The sequence below is a fragment of the Eptesicus fuscus genome, chromosome 13 (assembly GCF_027574615.1).
Source record: "Eptesicus fuscus isolate TK198812 chromosome 13, DD_ASM_mEF_20220401, whole genome shotgun sequence".
Classification (NCBI taxonomy): Eukaryota; Metazoa; Chordata; class Mammalia; order Chiroptera; family Vespertilionidae; genus Eptesicus; species Eptesicus fuscus.
The window spans coordinates 22897455-22919095 of NC_072485.1; the positions used below are offsets into that span (position 1 = coordinate 22897455).

The 21641-nt window shown below is 46.5% G+C and overlaps 1 protein-coding gene across 1 annotated transcript in view; it reads right to left on the reverse strand.

Annotated features, from left to right (window-relative positions):
• Window positions 1-21641, reverse strand: part of AMOTL1 (angiomotin like 1) — a 145726-nt gene that overhangs the window by 59049 nt on the left and 65036 nt on the right. The window contains exons 5-6 of the mRNA XM_008149181.3: window positions 11175-11324; window positions 4003-4927 (exon numbers count right to left, since the gene is read on the reverse strand). Of these exons, the coding sequence (XP_008147403.3) occupies window positions 4003-4927; window positions 11175-11324 (1075 nt within the window). The remainder of the gene's footprint in view (window positions 1-4002; window positions 4928-11174; window positions 11325-21641) is intronic.

Sequence of the window (21641 nt, forward strand, 5' to 3'; positions counted from 1 at the left end):
TGATTACAACATGTGAAAAAATTAATTTGTATAGGAAAAAGGTTAACAGTGGGCATATTACAAAAGTAGGATATTTTAAGTGATTTTTTTAGTATCTTTAGTTTCCACTTTGGAAATATCGCTGTCGATATTTTTTTTGGGAAAATAAACATGCATTTGACTAACTACTCCAAGCTGCTCTGATAAAAATCAGACAGTCCACCGATGTTCATTCATGCATTCCCTTCCGTCAGCAGCACAGCCAGCATGAGCCAACTCATCCATCACCCTGGAAGTTCTCTATTTTCACAAAGCGAGTCAGAATCAATATCCAAATGCTTGTCTTTTTTTTTTTTTTTAAAGACACAACTCTCCATAAACAACCTGTCCCATTCTCACCCTGTCTTCATTCCTACCCATTTCCGCTTTCAGGATGCAGGAAAGGGAAGAGGGCACAGGAACAAACCGGAGCCCTATCCATGTCGGCTCATGGTCCCGGGGCCCCACCAGCGACCTCAGCAAGGTGAGCTCACCTCAGTCTCCACGTCACCAGGCCCACGAGCTCACCCACAACAACAGTCGAGGTGTGCACTAGGCCTTTGCTAGTGGCCCCTCCATGGCGCTTCCCACTAAGGGAGCCTAATGTGCTTTACAAAAATCCACCACACATGTCCATCTTTGCAGATCAGAGCAGGTGAGAGAATAAGTATGCGCAGCCTACTGAGCCCATTTCTGCAGCTCCAGGAAAGGAAATGGACCCAGCGATCTCACTCAGAGGCCTCTCCTCCGCCAGGAGTCTATGGTGTGTTGACCCAATAGCCTGCAGCTTTCTAAACCATCACCATTAGTGACAAACAGAAAACCCTGTAAGCAGAAGGGATGACTTGTACATCACTCAGTGCTGAGTTTCAGATCCAGCCCCTGGAGCTCAGGCCACGGCCAATGCAGCTGAAGCAGAAATGGTGTGGAGGCAACTCTGTTTACCCCTCCAGCCAAGGCGGGGCCGCCGGAGCCACGCTGGCTGGCCATGGCCAGGCTCACAAAGGGGCCTTGTGGTGCCGGGGCCCAGCCTCAATGGCCTGTCTGTTACGTCTCCCGGGACATTTTGATGTCATGTCAATCTGGCTGCCAAGTCTGGCAACTGGCTCAAATCCCTCATGCATTTCTTCTTCTTTCTGACGTCACAAATCTGAGACAAATGACACTTTCCACAAATAAGGAGTAGATCTCCAAGAAGTGCTTTCCTCCTCCTCTTACTATGCCTCCCACCTTATATCACACCTACTGCCAAATAAAGAAAAAGCAAAACAGTCCACTTTACGCGTTGCCAATCGCCTTATTAACAAACAGTAACTCCAAAGGGAAGGAAGGAGACTTTACTTGGGGATATTTTCACCTTCTGTCGAGCTCTAGAGGTTGAGTTAAACATTCAGGGGGAAAATGTGAACTGTCCCAAACCAAACTCTGATACCATTCTCATGGGCTAAAACACCATGGATTATTTTAAGCGGCTATGGTCAGCCAATGTGGTACAAACACCAGAGATGTGAAGACTGCTTTATTTTCCTCTTCAAACCTGATCGTTTTTGAGTTTAAATTTCTCCTTTGGCTAAGGAACTGAGAAAGGGTAAGAACAGGAGCCCCGGAGCCCCATCCTGGATTCCCCAGTGGGGTCAGACTGTGCCCACGCTAGGAAGGAGTTCTGCGCCTGTCAGGAGTCTATATGTTGGCACACTGCTGCACAGCTGGCTTTCCCAACCTCCTGGCAGGCCAGCTCTCTCTCTGCCAAGGCCAGTGACTCCCTTTCAGAAGATGTAGACCGAGGTATGCCCTGCACACCAAGGAGAAGCCTCAGCACATTCGATTTAGAAACAGATAAATAAGTCCTTTGTGAGAATGAAGACTGTCCAATAAACAGGCCGTGGCCGCTTGTCTGCTCTCCTCATGCCCCATGCTCTCTCTCCGCAGGCAAAGTCAGCAACATCTAAATGCTGGCAAATCCCCATTTCCCTCCTGAGCGATTGCCATTCACCTTATTTTCAACTGCCCTATTCCTCAACCTCCATACCTAGGCAATCACTCAATCCTGTCCATTCTATTTCCCCTCCTCCCTTAGCATATCATGCTCCCCTAGACCAGTGGTCGGCAAACTCATTAGTTAACAGAGCCAAATATCAACAGTACAACGATTGAAATTTCTTTTGAGAGCGAAATTTTTTAAACTTAAACTTCTTCTAATGCCACTTCTTCAAAATAGACTCGCCCAGGTCGTAGTATTTTGTGGAAGAGCCACACTCAAGGAGCCAAAGAGCCGCATGTGGCTCGCGAGCCGCAGTTTGCCAACCACGGCCCTAGACCATGGTCTCAAACCTACGCCACCCTCACCATTTCCTAGCTGGGCTATTGAAACTGTCCCAGAAGGTCCTCACGGCCTCCATTCTCTCTTCCCTCCAATTTGCCCTTACTGCCATTGAAGTCAGCCTTTTTATTAAACACCAGCATAGTCTCTACTTAAGAACAATTGTTTATGGCCCAGATGATGAACACAGTTTGATTCCCAGTCAGGGCACATGCTGGGGGTTGTGGGCTCGATCCCCAGTAGGGGGCATGCAGGAGGTAGCTGATCAATGATTCTCTCTCATCATTGATGTTTCTCTCTCTCCCCCCGCCCTTTCATCTCTGAAATAAATAAAAATATATTTAAAAAAAACACAAACAAAACCACAATTTTTTAAAATATATATTTTTTCATTGATTTCAGAGAGGAAGGGAGAGAGATAGAAACATCAATGATGAGAGAGAATCATTGATTGGCTGCCTCCTGCACGCCCCCTAATGGGGAGGGGGGGATCGAGCCCGCAACCCGGGTATGTGCCCTTGGCCGGAATCAAACCTGGGACCCTTTAGTCCGCAGGCCGACGCTCTAGTCACTGAGCCAAACCGGCTAGGGCCAAAACCACAATTGTTTATGGATACATTCTAAACTTCTGAGTATGACGCTTAAAGACCTTCACCCACTGGCCTCAACTTCCATGTCCAAACACCTCTTCCACCTCTTACCACACCCTATCCCACCAGTGCTCTGCAGGACAGCAGCTCAATTCAGACAAAACCTCCTAAACTGTCTGAAGAAACGATAATCCCCCTGCATAGTACATCCTGCTCCTTCACCTCTAACCCCCAAACTCTGATTAATCCCTGAAGACCCAACTCAGATGTCACGTCCCTGCGGCGCTCTCCCCACTCCCTCTGGTGGTGAGTCATCCTAGCGCTCCCTCCCATTCCTGTCCCAAAACGGCACCCTGCACTGCAGTGATGTGCTCAGATGCCGGTCTCCCTGGAGACAGGGCTGTAGGTCCTCGAGAGGAAGGACCATTTCCTTATCTCCGAACCAGGGCTGCACAGGACACACTCTCGGTACGTGCTGCTGACTCCCTCCGCCAGTCAGAGGAGCGACTGAGGGTAACGGAGGGAAAGGACTCTGGCGATCAGGACACCTGATCCGAGCTCCAGCTGCCTCGGAGTGTGCACTGTGGAAATTTATTAATCTCTCCAGGCTTTAGCTTGTCATCTGTGGAATATGGGGATGGGACTATATGATTTCTACGGTCCCTTTAACTCCACCGTTGCAAGCATTTAGACTACATTTTTCTTTAAAACCTACAATGAAGAAACACCCTGTGAAACCCGTAGTAATAATATGTTCCAGGAGTTTGGACGCTCTCCACAGAGCCAGCCAGGAAAATTCCTCCTTTGCCTGGCCACCAGGCAGAGCGCCCAAGGACGGCCAGCAACTCAGGCTCCTCCTCTAAACTCATAAATCCCCAACTGCCCTCGGATCTGTTCCACTCGACATATTTTGGTCCAAAACTGGCTTATTCAATAATATGCACAAGAGAAGAAAAGAGAAAAAAAAAAACACCCCGCTGACAAAAACCTAACATGCCTTGAAAATGACAAATGCCAAAAGCCTGATTGCTGGGTTTTGAAAAGCCGAGTGAAAGGGCTAGGCTTGATAATCACCTTGTTACCCCATACTCCGGGGGTGGCTGGTACCTCAGGACGGCCACTTCCGTTCTCGCGGGCTGAGGCGCAGGGTAAGGCTTGACCATCTCGTGGACCATGCCCGGGTGCTGGTCGCTGTAGAAAAGTCCGTGCTCCTGGGTCTTGCTGACCGGGGACATCATTTGCTTGGGCTTGAAGGGATACTCGGGTGGAGGACCCCGGGGGTCCAGCACTTTACCTGCAGGCTGGGCTGGGGAGGGTCCCCCTCCCGCCTTGAACCCCTTGCCACTCCCTGAGCCAGGGAGGTGCTGCTTAACACCATTCCTCTCCAGCGACAGCTGCATGATTCTCTCACTGAGCGAGCGGACGTGGCCCTGCTTAAGTTCCTTCAGCGCCTCGTCCTTATGCGCCTGTCCGCTGTTGGCACGGCTCACCGTGGGCCTCCCCTCAGTCCGGGCCTTCTGGCTGGTGCCCCCCGCCATGTAGTAACCGTGACCCACGGCCCCCTGCTGCGGCGGCTGCTGCTGCTGCTGCCCCCTGAAGAACTGGGACTGCGCTTTGGCCTCCTCGTAGGTGGGCAGCTCCTCGTTGTTCTGCTGAGGCTGCGTGGACCGGACCTGTTTCTCCATCACCGTGTTGTCCACCTGGTGTTCTTGACCCTGCGGTTCCTGGCGTGCCGACTGGTAGACCATTTGTGGGTCTTCTTGAGTGAGGTTTTCCGAGGAAGAAAAGCTGTTTGTCGGGTGGGCTGGTCCTGCACTCCCTGTGGCCTGGTGCTGAATGGCCAGCAAGTTCATGTTCTCGGTCGGGGTGCCATAGCGCAGTTGTTCCTGGATCAGCCGCTGCAATACTGTTCCAGCTGCCGCATCCTCGGAACCTCTCATTTCCACCTCTGAGATCCTCAGGAAGTTCGGGGAGTGGAAGTTACAAAGAGGATCCTCAACTATAAGGTAAACATAGGAGAAAAAGGTATCAGGCTGTTCCACAGCAATACAGGTCTGCTAGTATGGGGTAAATACTTAACATTCTAACGGGAGTAGCATGTAACAAGGTTTTAAATCCACCACCGCCTCCATGTACCCTGCAGGTTCTCATGGAAGTGCTTCTCCAATTCTAAGTGTCTCTAATACTCTCCCTTCTCTGGCCTCCTGCTTCCTCCTAGGACTTGCTCCATCCTCCACCCCTGCCCTTTCCTTTAATCTCCCCCATGGCCCCCTCTCTTCTTCATATAAACATGCCAAGTCTTTTCCATCTTAAATAAATACAAGCAAAAAACCGAAACCAAAACCAAACAAAAAGAAGCCTCCTTCCCGTGGCCTTCCCTGCATGTACCTCTAACACCCTGCCTCTCTCCTTCCCTTTTCTCCTAATTGTCCTCAGTAAGCAATGGAGGCTTGCTGTCTCCACTTTCCAAACGCTCCAGGCACTGCCCTCCCTCCTGCTCTGACTACTAACCAAGCCCAGCGAGAATTTTCCAGCTCTCACACGACACAACCCACCCTCCTGAAGCATCTGGCATGGTGATCGCCCACTTCCTGAAATGCTCTCCTAACTCGGCACCCAGGTCCTGGCTCCGGCCTCTCTGTCCACTCCTTCCCAGCCTACCTTTCCTCACCTGCCCCTCAACTCCGGTGTTTGCCACAGCTCTGCCCTCAGTGTTCTTCCACCCTCACTCAGCAGAATCTCTGGGCCATCACATCCACTGCTCATCTTCAACGACTGACCCATGACCCACATACCTACAACCGCCAGCCGATGGTCCATGAGTCCTTCAAACTCCACATGTCCTCCTCACCCCGAGAGGCCTACCCACCCACCCAACCCTCTGCATCCCTGCTTTGTCTAATTTTTGCCAAACTAGAAACCTGAGAGTTTTCCAAAATTCCTTCCTCTTCTTTACCCCCAACACCTAGTCAGTGACTGCTTGTCAATTCTACCCCCAAAATACCCCTCCCAACCCTCTCTATTCCCATGCCAATCTCCAAGTTGATTATTAATAACTACAATACAACCACAAGAACCTTTTTAAAGTGCATATGATATGCCATTGCACTAAATTCTCTCCATATACTCATTTGTTCCATATGAGGCAGATATTAATTCCCCCAGTCTTACAGATAAGGAGAGAGGTTTAGAAAAGGTAAATCACAGAGGTCGGAAGAGACTGAGCCAGGATCTGATTCATTGCACAAGATCTGTGTTCATTCCACACTTATAAGCCCTTGGCGTCTCATCCCCAGACCATTCATCCCAACAGCCTGCTCATCTATTTCTCCGACACTGGGCTCGTTCCCATTTCCAAACCCACCCCTCAGGCAGCAACCTGTCTCCCACGCTACCCTGGAAGACTGTTCAACTAGGAAAACCTAATCACATCAATGCTCTCCACAAAATTCCTCAGTAACTAGTTACAGGATGAAACTGACATTCTATAACATGGTGTAGCGCAAGCATGTCAAATTCGAGGCCCGCGACGAATATTTTTGCGACCTAGACAATATAACGAAATAGGAGAAACGTTTTAATAAAAATTTCGTAACTTAATTTTTACAATATCCTGTTATACATAACTAGAGGCCCAGTGCACGGTGAGGTCCCTCGGCCTGGCCGACTATCGGGGCCGTCTTGCCCAGTCCTGATTGGGCCAATAGGGGCTGGCCAACTGGGGAGGGACTGTGGGAGGGTTACAGGGCGTGTCCAGCCCGTCTTGCCCAGTCCCAATCGGCCGGACCCCAGCAGCAAGCTAACCTACTGGTTGGAGCGTCTGCCTCCTGGTGGTTAGTGTGCATCATAGCAACTGATGGACGGTCGAACAAACCGTCAAATGAACGATCAGACACTTAGCTGCTAAAGCAGTGGTCGGCAAACTCATTAGTCAACAGAGCCAAATATCAACAGTACAACGATTGAAATTTCTTTTGAGAGCCAAATTTTTTAAACTTAAACTTCTTCTAACGCCACTTCTTCAAAGTAGGCTCGCCCAGGCCGTGGTATTTTGTGGAAGAGCCACACTCAAGGGGCCAAAGAGCCTCATGTGGCTCGCGAGCCGCAGTTTGCCGACCACAGACTTAGCAATAATAATATGATTATTAATAACGCACTACAACGTTCGCTAATGACTGATTACTATAATCGTGTTGCATTCATTTCTATTACGCGCCTTACATGTCAGGCGCACCATTTCTCTCCACTAATACCAGCAGCGAATACTTTAGCAGCCGATTGCCATGTCATTAGTCTTGGACTGACTTGTTTGGTGTGCGCAACAGGAAATAATATTTCGCTTTCGGAGAACAAGAAAAATAGGTTTATTTGCATTATGCTTATTAATTTATGCAGTTATTCAGTGTCTGGTAAGTTCATGTTCAAGAAAAAATATTAATTTTTATTAAAATGTTCTCTTATTTTATGTTAACGATGACTCATTTATTTCAGCCCTTTGTAGTCAGCATGTCTCTATCGAAATAAACCTATGTTTCTATGAAAATTGAAGCTTTTGTTTTTTTGCGGCCCACATGCACTTAAACCTTGTTTATTTGGCCCGTGTTAGCCTTTGAGTTTGACATGCTTGGTGTAGCGGGTGCTGCCTTACCTTCCAATAACATTTCAGGCCACCACCACCCCACCCTCACTGGCAAGCCCTTGGAGTTTAAGCTCTAACGCACCTAAGAACATATAGATCCCAGACATGCTGGCTCTCTCTGGCCTCTGAGCCTTTGCTCACATTTGTCCCTCTGCCTAGAAAGATGCATGTCACCATGTCCTCCAGGGGATTCCTAGCCATGCTGCGTGCGATGGCTCCAGAGCTACTTTCTGAGGAAGTCCTTTCCTGCTGCAGCCCAGCAGGCTCAAGCCCTCCTCCAATGTCTACTCCATTGGCACCGATCTCAGTAGGTCAGTGATCACCGGAGATGGCAATTATTTACCTACACAGACTCTAAACTCCTGAAAGGTGAGGATCATGCCTTCTTATTGGGGTCTCCCTAGCACACAACCCAGTGAGGGGGGTCAAACATTTAACCAGTAAAAAGATACCTACACAAGCTCCATGAAATATAAAATTTAGCCCTGGCTGGGCGGCTCAATTGACTGGAGCACCGTCCCATTCACCAAAAAGTTGTGGGCTTGATTCTTAATCAGGGCACATACCTAGGCTGTGGGTTCGACCCCCGGTCAGGGTGTGGACAGAAGGCAACCGATCGATATTTCCCTCTCCCTTTCTCTCTCCCTCTCCATTCCTCTCTCTCTACAAATCAATGAAAGCATATCCTTGGGTAAAGATTAAATACACACATACACACACAGGTTGTCAAAAAAATATATATACACACTTTAACAGCTTATAGCTCAATTTTAAAAATGAAATGTATTTTAATAAACACTGTCTTTATAATTGTTCAAAGTGTGGGAAACCTTATATAATTTACCCCATTTGACAACAGTACTAGTAAGTAGTATATGGAAGATATCATGCAGCATTGTGATAGTAACATTTGTACCACTTACTACTGGCATGACCCTGAGCAAATCACTCCCTCTCTCCTACCTCAACAGCCTCACCTGTAAATTGAAGAAGACGAAGTAGACCATCGCTAAGCAGCCTTCAGTTCTACAATGCCATGCAACGATGGCTCTGTGTTTCTATATATACATAGACCACGTCATTTCCCCCAAAGCCGTCTTTCTTTCCCAAGGTTGCCTTTTTTTTTTTAACCTATAAATGGCATCCTCATATGAGTCATCCTGATAGAAATTTTAGATTTACTTCTGACCTTCTGTCTTCTTTGCTCCCTCCATTTCATCAACTGCCAAGCTAGGTTTTCTTAGTCCACAGTGAAATGAGGAAAAAAATAAAAGTGGTGTAATAGGCTTATCCTATATAATAAGAGAGGAATATGCTAATTATCCGTATGCCATAACATCACAACCAATCTACAAGTGGTGGAGAGCTATAGGAGGGCAGGGCAGTGGGCGGAGAGCTACAGGAGGGCGTGGCAGCGAGCTAGAGCAGCAGAGAGCTACCAGCGGCGGTGGGTGGGTGGTCAGCTGAGGCAAGCGGCAGCAAGCTACTCGTGCACAGGGCTACCAGTAAATATATAAATATGCGTATACTCCCACACATTTACATGAGTACGCACATAGACACCTTCCATTAGGTTTACTGTCTTCTATTGGCAAGGATTATATACCACTTATTCTCTTTGATATTACAATATGAGAAAAGGTGACAGTAGATGACATCTTTAGTGTCCCTGCAATAGCAAAGACTGTGACCCTAGCTCCCGTGCCCTCGGCCGCTCCTCAGGTCTGGCTCTCCTGACCAGTGGCTTAGATGTCCTGAATAGCCTCCGAATACCTCTAGCTTCTGGCCTCTTCTCTTTTCAATCCACACTCTATGTATTACCTGTCTTCCTCTACTAGACCCAAGCACCAGAGGGTGGGGAGTTTATTTGCTGAATTCACACGCTGCATCGCCAGCGCCTAGAATACTGCTCTGATCCACAGAAGGCCTTCGGGAAATAATGGCTGAGTAAGTTACAGAGCTCTACAGATGATTCCTGAAGCTCACCGCTGACCATATCACTCTCCCCGTCTCCCTGGAAACTCAGGCAAATTACTTGGCTTCTCTGAACCTCTCTCCCCTGCAAATTGGGCAGACTTCCTATCTGCCTCGGAGGATTGCACGTGGAGTACATTCAAACTTAGTCCTTACCTTCAGGTAACTGCAACTGAAATAGAAATCCAAAGTTCAACAGCAAAACATTTTATTTTTTATTTTTTAAATATATTTTATTGATTTTTTACAGAGAGGAAGAGAGAGGGATAGAGAGTTAGAAACATCGATGAGAGAGAAACATCGATCAGCTGCCTCTTGCACACCTCCTACTGGGGATGTGCCCGCAACCAAGGTACATGCCCTTGACCGGAATCGAGCCTGGGACCTTTCAGTCCGCAGGCCGACGCTCTATCCACTGAGCCAAACCGGTTTTGGCAACAGCAAAACATTTTAAACAGTAAAAACAGATCATGGAAGTTCCACGCAAGATGAACTGCCAAATAATCGTAGTAAGTGGTGAATGACCCGTGGAAAGAGTGATCAGTGTGGGTTGAACTGGGCCACACTCACTAAACAAAGACTGACTGAAACCTGCTATATTCAGGCTTCCTGACAGATACGGGGGCAGGAGAGTAAAAAGGACGCCCTTACCCTCAGGATAACTGATCTGAAAGGCTTAATGGAACAAGCAGAATCAAATAAAAATCATTTTTTGATAAAATGAATAAAAATTCTATTAAAATAAAAATGTATTTCCAGAGGAAAATGATTTTTTTTGGATGAATAATAAAAGAAATAGGGTCTCATCAGGCATGAAAACGATTACGTTCTCTTTACATAAGCACATTTGGGCCCTGAGATCCTTCCCTAAAGTGGTTTTAAAAATTCCCTTATATGCCCTAGCTGGTTTGGCTCAGTGGATAGAGCGCCAGCCTACAGACTGAAGGGTCCCTGGTTGGATTCCAGTCAAGGGCACATGCCTGGGTTGCGGGCTCAATCCCCAGTGGGGATCGGGCAGAAGGCAACCAATCAATGATTCTCTTTTCTCATTGATGTTTCTATCTCTTCTTCTCCCTTCTTCTCTGAAATCAATAAAAAAATATATATTTAAAAATAAAAATTCCCTCATAGTTTTACCTGAAAAGTCCTCAAAAATAGGCAGGAAGTTTTTTTACAAAGGAGACAGTTTCCTCCCTACTATAGTTTTTGAATTTCTTCTGAACTTCTGAGTTATTTGCAAAAAGATTAAAGTGAAGTAGAAAGAAGGAAAGATTCTAGGAAGGAGTACCAAACTCCTTAGAGAAAATTTAGGGAATAAATGGTATAATTCTTAAGTTCCTACCTACCTAGGAACTAGAGAAAATTTAGGGAATAAATGGTATAATTCTTAAGTTCCTACCTACCTAGGAACTCACTCTCTGCTGAATCACAAGTTATAGTAAGATAGTCTATTAACACCCATAGCACAAACATTAAAAATAAGGCACCTGCCAATAAAGAGACAACCAATAACCCCACGTGCTGATTTTTTTAAAAATGAGCATAGAGGGGAAACAATTATGCAAAAGCGCTAAAAATGAGACACTTAAGATCGTTTTGTGTCCCCACCACGAGTGCCAGTAAAAGGACTCACCAACTTTCTCTCTGATGGTACTGCCAGCCTCCACCGTCAAAGCAGGCGCTTCATGCCTCCCGGAGTAGAGCGGGAAGTCTGGGAAAAAGTAGCTGGGGTCTTCCAGAATCTGGGCGGGACTACTGGGACTGTAACAAGCAGGAGGGGGACCTGCGGGGGAGAAAAAAAAGCCAAGTGTCCGTTAGCGCCAAGTCCCCCTCGCCCTCCCCGCGGTGTGACTCACCAGAGCCCGCGAGGCACGCTCCCACATTTCACCGTGCAGTGGGAGCCCTGTCCTTTTGATTCATAAAATTCCAAAGTTACTATTCAGAATGATCACTCCCCCGGCCACCCCCCAAATGACCCACAAAGTCAAAATAACCATCTTCAAGACGCGCCGAGCGGAGGCTCGGACACTGGCGCACAACGGCAGCACTGCCAACAGGAACCAAGTCCCCTGTGAGCGTGGACAAGTCACTAAGCTCTGGACAGGGCGAAGGAGAGGCCAGGACAGGAGCTCCAGGCCGGGGAGAGCTGCGGACTCGGGGAATATAAAGGACAGAGAGGGCTGGTCTTCTCGCCATGTGTGAGCAGGAGTGCGTCCCAGCCCAGGACAGCGCACTCGCCCTGCTCTAATGTTTCTGGAGCCCCCACGGCAGCGGGGCACCAGCCTGTGGATTCTGGCCCTCTGCCAAGCACTGGCCTTTTGCTCCAGTTTATCTGCTTCGCACACAAAGCGGGGTGTGCTTCCTGCTCTAATTAAACGTGACACCGTGTCAATCCCACAGTCACTGGACGCGAGATACCTCTGCCACGACACGGATACCGCGCAGACATCGTGGGAACGCTCAGCGGGAGGGGCCCGCCGTCCTCTCTCGGCACTGGGTTCCCGGTGTGGGCACCCAGCTTATGGCTCTCTTTGGCACAGGAACTTAGTTCACTCTGGGGGAAATTTTTTAAAATTAAGGTCCTTGCCTAAAAGATAGTTCTATCGTCAGAAAAATGTTTCTCAGCAGTCACTTCAAACTAGTAATTTGAAATGTACTGCTAGGTTTGCTATCTACCCCTTTCCCACGAGGCCGAAGCTAGTAGGAAATAACATTATTCTGAGGCCTCAGATGGGAACGTACTCATCGTCTTTCTGAGTTTCCTTCCCTCATGACATATTTGTATGACATATTTGTGCTCACATGCATCACAGGCATGTTTGGACTGGAGGGAAAACAGTGTTACAAGTAGAATATTTATCCCATAAAGCTAAACATAAATAATGTCGTTTGTGACTTTCACCTTAAGAATGAAAATGAACCAAGTGTGAAGGAGAGAGTATATGAAGATGAGCCTAAAATTACAGTCCCAATGCGTGTGGCGGCTACCTGTCAGCGTTCTCCTTTTGGCCAACCTGCAGGGGCTACCCTGGGAAAGAAGCTCCCTCTCTGGGCCTCGTCCCCTCCATCTATAAATCTAAAAGCCTAGGGCTAAAATTAGGAATCGTGATGGCCCAGACCCAAAGGCAGATCCTGACCTGGCTGCCACTTCAGGCCGGTGGAAAATGTTGGTGGAAAATTGCAGACGGGCAAGGTACAACCGTGGCCATGCGTTAGAATGACCTGGAATTTTTAAAAGCCTAGTACCCAGGCCTCACCCAGACCTGTTCAGTCAGATCTCCGGGGACAGGGCCCACGCACTCGTACTTTATAAAGCTCCTCAAATGACTCCAATGTGCAGCCAAAGTGAAAAGCCCTCTGCTAGCGGAGAACAGCACACACAGGCAAAACAGCAAGACACAAAAACACGTTTCTGCACCTTGAGTCCCACTCCCCACCAAATCAGAGTCAGAGAGGTAGTGAGGACCCACGCACTTCAAGAAAAGAGTGTGTGATTTTTTTTTTATACTATATATAGTAGATCAGGGTCAGGGATGGACTAAGAATTCTAAGTGGTAACGGAGAGCAAATTGCGAATAAAATTGAGGCCTAACTAAGGATATATGTGTATGTGCATATATATATAAAGGGGAGAGAGAGAGAGAGAGAGAGAGAGAGCGAGAGAGAGAGAGAGAGGAGATATACAATTTCAATATGGAACCCAGTTAAGAACTGTGCTATAAGCCATCCCCAGTCACTACAATGTACCCTGATTCTCCACACTTGGGAGCAAGAGACTGGGGAAACCACGGAAATCTCAGGGTACCACTCCCACCCTATAACATGGCTCGGGCCCAGGGACTAAGTAATGGTTCCATTCTTTTTGTTGTTGTGTTTTTGTTTTTAAATCCTTAGAGAGAGGAAGGGAAAGAGAGAGCAGAGAGAGAGAGGGGGTGGGGGGGGGGGGAACATTGATGTGAGAGAGAAACATCCATCGGTTGGTTGCCTTCCATACATGCCCTGAGCGGGGATTGAACCCGCAACCCAGGTATGTGCCCTGACTGGGAATCAAACCGGCAACCTTTTGGTGCACAGGGCGATGCTCAACCAACTGAGCCACTCTGGCTGGGCAATGGTCCAGCTTTTAAAGGAATCTGCGCCCCTCAAGGACTCTGCGGGCTCAACAGTGTGTAATCCATTCATGTGTTGCCTCTGGGGGCTTCATGGAGACTATTTCCATGTAAGGTCCTCTGTGCTTAGGAGCCTGCAGTCACCTGTTTCTTTCTAGCCAGCACCTTGTCTGAGGATGGCCACTCACACAGCTTGTCTGCCTGGGGAGAGTGACAAGCGCAATGGACAGCAAGCTGAGGTGAGCGTACAGGAGTCAGCGCTCTGTGGGCTCTCCCTCGGGGGAGGGGCCCAGCCCCGCAGGAAAGCTCGAGATCGGTCTGCACCACACTTGACAAAGTGGGGGAATCTGGAAATTCCAGTTGGAGGGTTCAACATTTCGGCCCTATATTGACTATGACCCATGTTACCACGAATGGTTCCCTTTCTTTACAAAGTGCATGTCATTTGTCAGCAAGACTCTTTGCTTCTCCGTCTGAGCGTGACTGCTTTTGGCTTGCTCCTAAAGCACCAAATCCTTCCTTCCCATTATGGTCTTATGCTGCTACTTTCTTTGTAAGTGACCAGAGGCCTTTACGTGATGTGACCCTGAACAAGACTTTTTTTCCTTACTCAACAGTAGCAATAACCAAGGGCTTCAGTGTTGGAGGAAAAAAAGAATTAAGGCAAAATGAAGTCGTTTTCTGGGGAGTCAGGGGCACAACATGAGTCCTGGTGACCTGCTCAACCGCCTCACCTCCACCATGACTAGTTACGTGCCTCAGATCGGACCCTGAATCTGTAACCAGGCCAACGTAACAGGCTCAGAAGTTTCCTTTAGGTGTAAACACTGTAGGACACTCGAACTGACACCCCACTATCACCCAACACTCACAGCTGGGAAATCACCCGGCCTTACATGCCACTGGCTTGCACATAACCACCCTGGCTGCAGCCTCAAGTTCCGATCTTGGGTTTCCAAGGCTGCCTACAACCAGACCTCTCCTTTAGATGCCGTCAGTCTCGCGGGTCCCCTCAGCATCCCGTGAACGTGTCACCCTCGTTCTCCAACTCCCGGCTAACAAAGCCATCCTCTAGCTTCACAGTCCCCTCCACAGCTACTGTAAGGCTCTCTCCAGTCCCCTGACCCCTTCAGTTTGCCTCCACACCTTCTCCTAGCTGCCCATCCGTCCCTCAACTGCCACAGCGATGATGATCGGAAGCACACAACTCCGCACTTACATGTCAACTGCTCTCAGAGAGGGGATTTGGCGGGATCTTTGACCTTGTCTATAAACCAAGTAGTGAGACCATCCCAGAGGAGAGTGCCATGCTCTCCATCAGCAAGTAGTAAGAGGGCATGCACCATATATACTGCTCGCAGAAAGTAGCACGCACATGTGCGGTGCCCATCTTCAAGCATTCCCAGGGCGGCACCACCAGCCTATGCCAAATGACCGCTGCAAAACACGAGGCGGTTGGTGGGTAAGTGCTGGGTGGTGTGGTGTGCCTCCCATCATAACCGCTGACTCCCATTCTAAGAACACAGCATTGTTTTTACGTTAAGCACCACATGACAACACAATCTGCCGTGAACCATAGCAACTCATGTCTATTGCCTTTGCGCAAACTCTAGAGAAACTCTGGCAGCTCTTCCTAGGTTTCCTCCATCTGGGGGGCCTTCCTCCGCTACGAGTTGAGGAAACGCTTGCTTGGCACACACTAACTGCTGAAACACGTCCTCGGAAGCTCTACTCTAGCGCCACTTCCTCCCGGAAGTCATCTACCCTTCTTCCCCTAACATGCCACTCATCTGTGCTGCCATCTCATTCCAGGCGTATTTATGCCACAAAATAATACATTGCCTATGTCTTTAGGTTTTTTTCCTTGACCATTCAGTTGATTAACAGCAAGGACCCTGTCTTATTCATCTTTGTATTTCCAGTTCCTAGCAGAAATAAGATCACCATAAGTGCTCAATACATATTTATTGATTCAATGAATCATCTACAAAGGTTCACAGCACCTAGCAGTTTCGAGCACAATATGGACACTCAATATTTATTAATGGAATTAAGATACATTTTTAAATAACCAGTTATGAACATATTCTTAATGCTACAGAGCTTAAGCCAAAGGTGAGTTTGTCTTTTTCAGACTTCTCAGGAGACCAAGGCTGGTAAAAGCTACTGGGAAGTAAAAAAAAGCCATCTCGTGCTAAAACGGATGAATGACAAGTGCACTGTGATCCGGTTCCTGCAGGGGCTTTGTACATGATGCTGCAGTAACCGCACGGGGGTTTTGCAGCCTGATCACAAGCTTCCATTTACGGAAAGGTGCTGCTTTGGCCCACTCCACCTGGGCCACCCTGCCCAGGGCCGGGCCTCAGTGCCGGGCCCTCTGCCGCCCTTGGCTCCTGCGTCCTTCCCAGGTCTGCGAGCAGGAGCAGAGCCTGGAGACCTCGGAGGGCATGCGCTCCCTCACCATAAACAGAGGAGCCATCCCAGGCCCACCAATCACACAGAATCAAAGGGAGTACACAGTGAAAGTATCTACAATAATAAAAGTGTAATATGCTAATGAGACTGCACGGCTGAACAGCAGAATGACCATCCGGACGACCTTCCAGACGAAGCCAGGGCTGCGAGGGCCGAGCCCGTTGCACGAATTTCATGCATCGGGCCTCTAGTCCATAATAAAAGGACTTTATCTACAAAGAGGTAATAATTTTTTTAATTTGGAGCTTAACATAAAGTCCAAAGGTTATTTAAATATCTTGACTCAAACTGCACACAATACCAAAATTCATATTTCATGTTGAGATATTTGGTTCTTAAATTATCTAAAACTAGAAGTATCTAGACTCTGGAGATTCTTCTCCTCAGGTAAGTTTTTTTAAAGCCACTTTATTGAGGTATGACTAACATGTAAAAAGCTGTACAGATTTAATGTGTCCAACGCGATGAGTCTGGGGATGAAAGTATTAGCTCGTGAGCCCATCACCACCATCAAGACCACACACATAACCATCACCTCCCACCGTCTCCTCCCACCCTGTTTATTATCTGTGTGTCTTTGTGTAAGAACACTTAACATAACATCTACCTTCTTAGCAAATGTTAGTACACAGTAATAAAGCATTGTTAGCTACAGGCACTGTGCTGTACAAGAGATCTCTAGGACTCATTCATGCAAATAAGTTTTAACAAATAAGCCCTATATTTATTAAATAACTGAGGTTTAAATAATCTTTAAACATACTTGTTTATACCTATCCCAGGACCAAAAGGGAACTCTTTGGGGTGGCCGTGGCACACACGATTTTTATTAGTGTGTAAGCTCCATTGCTTAAACATGTTTCCATCACTGTGCGTAAACAGCAAGTACTTAATATTTTTTGAACCAAGGAAAACAAACAGGACGGAAAGCCCTCAGATAAACCCAAGACGTAAAATGACAACATCTGCCTCTCACCCACCCTAAGGAGGGAGAGGAGAGGTCAGACACTCTGGCTGCCCCTGACTCCTCCAGCTTCCTGGGTCCCATCAGCACCTGTTGTCACAGCTAAGTGACAGCGCCATGTCTATCAGGGAGCAGTTTCACAGGGACTGGGACTCTCAAGAGACAAGTTCATGTCTTCTCATCACACTCACCCAACTCATAAGTCAACATCAGCTCCCAGACGAACTACATAATTTAAAAGCAACCAATATTCCCAAGAAACTAAACATCCATTTAGCAATAAGAGTACAACCAATATGAGCAGGAGCTACCATTTACTGAGGGCCTATTAAGTGCAGGGATGATATAAAGCGATCGTTCGTGATCACCACCCTGTTCCTCCCATTTCGTGGCGATGGGGACTAGGCTCACGTTGGTCAGGGGATGCCCAGGGCCACAGCACTAGGCTCAGCACCACCCCTCCAACAAGAAGGTCTTTTCACTATGCCTTCCAAAGGCCCTCAAGAATCCTTCACTTAATCCTAAATCGTCTTTTCCCTGACTAATTTCTTACATTAAAATTAGGAGTTTCAATGAAATGCTTGCATTTACAGAAAGGTGCTGTTTCGTCCACCTGGGCAAGCCAGCATTGCCTGCCACCTTCAGTGCAAATGTCAGTAAGAGTGAAAAAGGCAGGGATGTCTTAGTATTGTTATGAAGATAGTTTTTAGGTCTCAGAAACCTTCAGGGTTCTACAGACGGCACTTTGAGAAACACTGCTCCCTGTGATGTAGCCTCTTCTAGGGGGAAGGGACCAAGACCTACAAAACTTAAGATGATAATGGCTGCAAACCAGTTAGAACGGAGTCACCTCCCTGCCCAGGCAAAGGAAGATGGTGAAACCTGACAAAAGGCGCCCAGAGGCCCTCTGTTGTAAAGCACAGCTTGAACACGGCTCGTCAGGTGAATGGACCCACTGATTAAAGACAATGTATTGAAGAGAGAGAGAGCGGCCCCTCCAGAAAACACCTGCACATGAATGCATCTCCTTGCCCTTGAGGAATTTTTATAAAAAGGAATACAAACCTGCAATGATATTTCACTAGCAAAACGTCTCCACGAGATTAGTTTGAGGAGGTGGGGAGAAAAGAAGCTAGTAACTTGCCCAGCAGGAAGTCAGGCAATCCTTGGACAAAGGCAAGAATGTTGAGACATGATGACTGGAGAGGAAAGAGGATGATGCTGTCAAGCCAAAAGACTGGAGGATTAGAAGGACTGAAAGAATAAAAAAGACAGAGGAGAAAATATCTGCTAAATGGAAAAAGAGGCTATGTGTGCCTTTTGTTTTGGCAATCTGTTTCTGCAACAGTGCGAGAATCCAGGGTGGACCATTTATGAGCTTTGTGAACTTAAGCAAATGAGTTAACTTCTTGGTGCCCCTTACCTTTTCAGTAAATGGGGGTAATAATAGGGCTTACTATGTCCGGCTGTTATGGAGATTAAATGAGACAACAGAATGGGCTATCACAGTGTTCCTGCACATAATAAGTGCTCAGTAAATTCTATGGGGAAATGGAACGGGAATCGCTGCTATAAAAGTCTCTTCCCAAAGAGGATCAAATCGGTAAGCTTTTAAAAAATAGCCAGATGCTCAAGCAGATCAGAGATGAAGGCTTTTAGAGTTGTTTTTTTTTAGGTCAGACTGTTCAGCTGACTGACAAACTAGACTAAAATTACATTTTCAATTTTCCAAGAATTTGAAAGGAGAAAAGTCTTAAATACACAATTTCTCTGAAAATAAGCTTAGTGTTGTGGTCCTACTGGAATAACAAAATAAAAGAGTACATAGTGTTATCCCAAGGCTCTTCAAAACTCCTAACTTGTCTGGCCACCTCGGCGTTCAGGTTTAGGGTTAGGTGGGTCTGGAGGAGGTACCAGGACTCGAACCTGAAAACCCTCAGCTGCCAGGAGGCTCCACCTTCAAAGGGGACAACAGGGTAGTTACCGGGAGTGTGACTGTACCAACTGTACCCAGCACTACAAATAAGAAAAACCTCCCCTTTCCTTGACACCTTTGTTCCATAACTTTCATTCCACCTGTGATGTAACAGGATGAAGGTCAAGGTGTGAACTCTGAATCCCTTCTCTGCACCGACTGTGGTGAATCTATCCCCTTTCACTGACAATGGAGGAGAAACTGACCCTTTAGTACCAACGTGGGAGAAAGCCCAGTCCTTCAGGATCATAACATATGTGGCAATTTAAAGACTATTTTCATCCCCCAGTGAGTCTTTTTTTTTTTTTCCCCTTTAAATTGCTTTTATTGATTTTTAGAGAGAGCAAGATAGAGAGATAGAAACATCGATCAGCTGCCTCCTGCATGTCCCCCTACCGGGGATCGAGCCCTCAACCCGGGCATGTGCTCTGACCGGGAACCGAACCAGTGACCTATTGGTTCATGGGTTGATGCTCAACCACTGAGCAACACCGGCTGGGGCCCCAGTGAGTCTTATAATGGCCTGGCCAATACGATGAAAAATAAAAGAATAAAAGCAGCTGGCCTCACTTCAAGATATAGAGCATGATCAGTTGACTAGAAGACCCATTACAACATTTCTCTAGTATCCAGTGCAACAGGTAACTGAAGAATTCTCTGGGGGAAAAAGTATGAATCAATGTGACCAGAACATAATGTAACATTTCTGGAGATTCTGAATCTCAGGTCCAAATCAGCACAAAAATCACTGACATGAGCATCAGTTTCACTGCTGTATGGATGAGCTTTAAGTTTGTTTGCTTTTTAATGAACATCTATAGCAGCTAAACAAAATGACTAGCTTGATGCTCTGAGGAGGCAAAGACACACGGAAAGTCCACTTTCTACAGACCTAGCCTTCTAGCCACTCCAGACATGTGGATAAAGAAGCCGCCAGAGGACCCAATCCCAAACCATCCAGTCCACCCCAGCCTCCTTCCCACCGAAGTCCCTGGTTCAGGGAGAGAAACAAGTCGCTTCTCCGTTCCATGCATGACACCCAGACCCATAGATTCTGTAAGATAATAAAATGGTTGTTTGAAGCTACGAGGATTTGAGGCCATTTGTTACACAGCAACCGGAACTGGGACAATGATGATAGTAAACACATATAACTCCTTCAGATATTGTTCTTAGCAATTTGCATGTTTTAACTCACATAATCCATGTAATCCTTATAATGACCTTTTGAGGTAGGCATTACTATTATCTCTATTTAACATACAAGGAGACTACTTGACAGACAAGTAATTTGCCGGAGACTACTTGACAGACAAGTAATTTGCCCAAGAATATAAAACCAGTGAAGCCCTGGCCAAGTAGCTCAGTTGGTTAGAGCATTATCCCGATACACTAAGGTTGCAGGTTCGATCCCAGGTCAGGGTGCATACAAGAAGCAACCAATGAATGTAGAAATACGTGGAACAATAAATCCATGTCTCTCTACCTCTCATCAATAAATAAAAATTAAAAAAAATAAAGCCAGTGAGTGGCACAGGTGGGAAGTGAATCTAGGTTTTCGGCTCTGGGGTCTTCATTAAGCTCCACAGAAGAACACATCACAACGAGCCCATTAGGCCATGTCCCACAATCAGACAGGACCACATTAAGGCATATGAAACCAATTTAAAGGGATTTCTAGAATGAGACACTCCCACACATCTAGTAATTCATTGGCTGCATCTTTGATCTCCATATCCTCCCAAGCATCCTGGCAGGAACCCTTCCATACTTCTAGAAAGCATATCTGTAACTTAAACCCATTTCCTCTTCATCAGTTCACAGTGAAGACAGAATACTTGAAAAGCAGTTATAAACCCTTTCTTGGCCTTCTCAGAGTGGAATACACCAGCTCATCTGCCTTCTGTTTTCTAACATCGTACTTCATTACATCCCTTTTAAAATATAAGTTCCATCGGCATAAAGGATATACACCCCACATTTAGTCCAGTGCCAGGCGTATGACAGACTTTAAAACGTCAGATGGAGGGGAAAAAGTCCGCTAGAGAAACTGTATCCTTTTTTTTTTTTTTTTTTTTTGCATTATTGCCAAATTCTCCATCTCAGTATTGACTTGTACAAACCAGACTTACTCATTCAACAGATACTTACTGACCAGTGACTGTTTCTGTACCATGGTTTATATTGTCCAAAAATAAGCAATGTCATGCTCCCTGATACTCAAACATGTACCTTCTTTAACAGAAAGTGAAAATATTTCACAAAAATTCAATTAGAATGTTTGTGATGGCTGCCTAAATAAACTATTAAATTTAATATTACATTCTGTTCACTTTATAAACAAGCTTAATTACACATAACCCATTTTATGTTACCAAACTAACAAAGTGATCTTAGTTAGTTAATAAATGCTATTAAAATGTAAATATTTGTATTTACTTCAGGCTTTTTCCCCCCTCCAAATTCCTGGAATTTATGTTGGAGAAAGTTAAAATTTCAGGTATTTTTTTTCTCTAAGATTATCCACATGTCAGAGTAGACTTTTTAGACTTCTATTCTTAATTTTTTTTTTTTGAT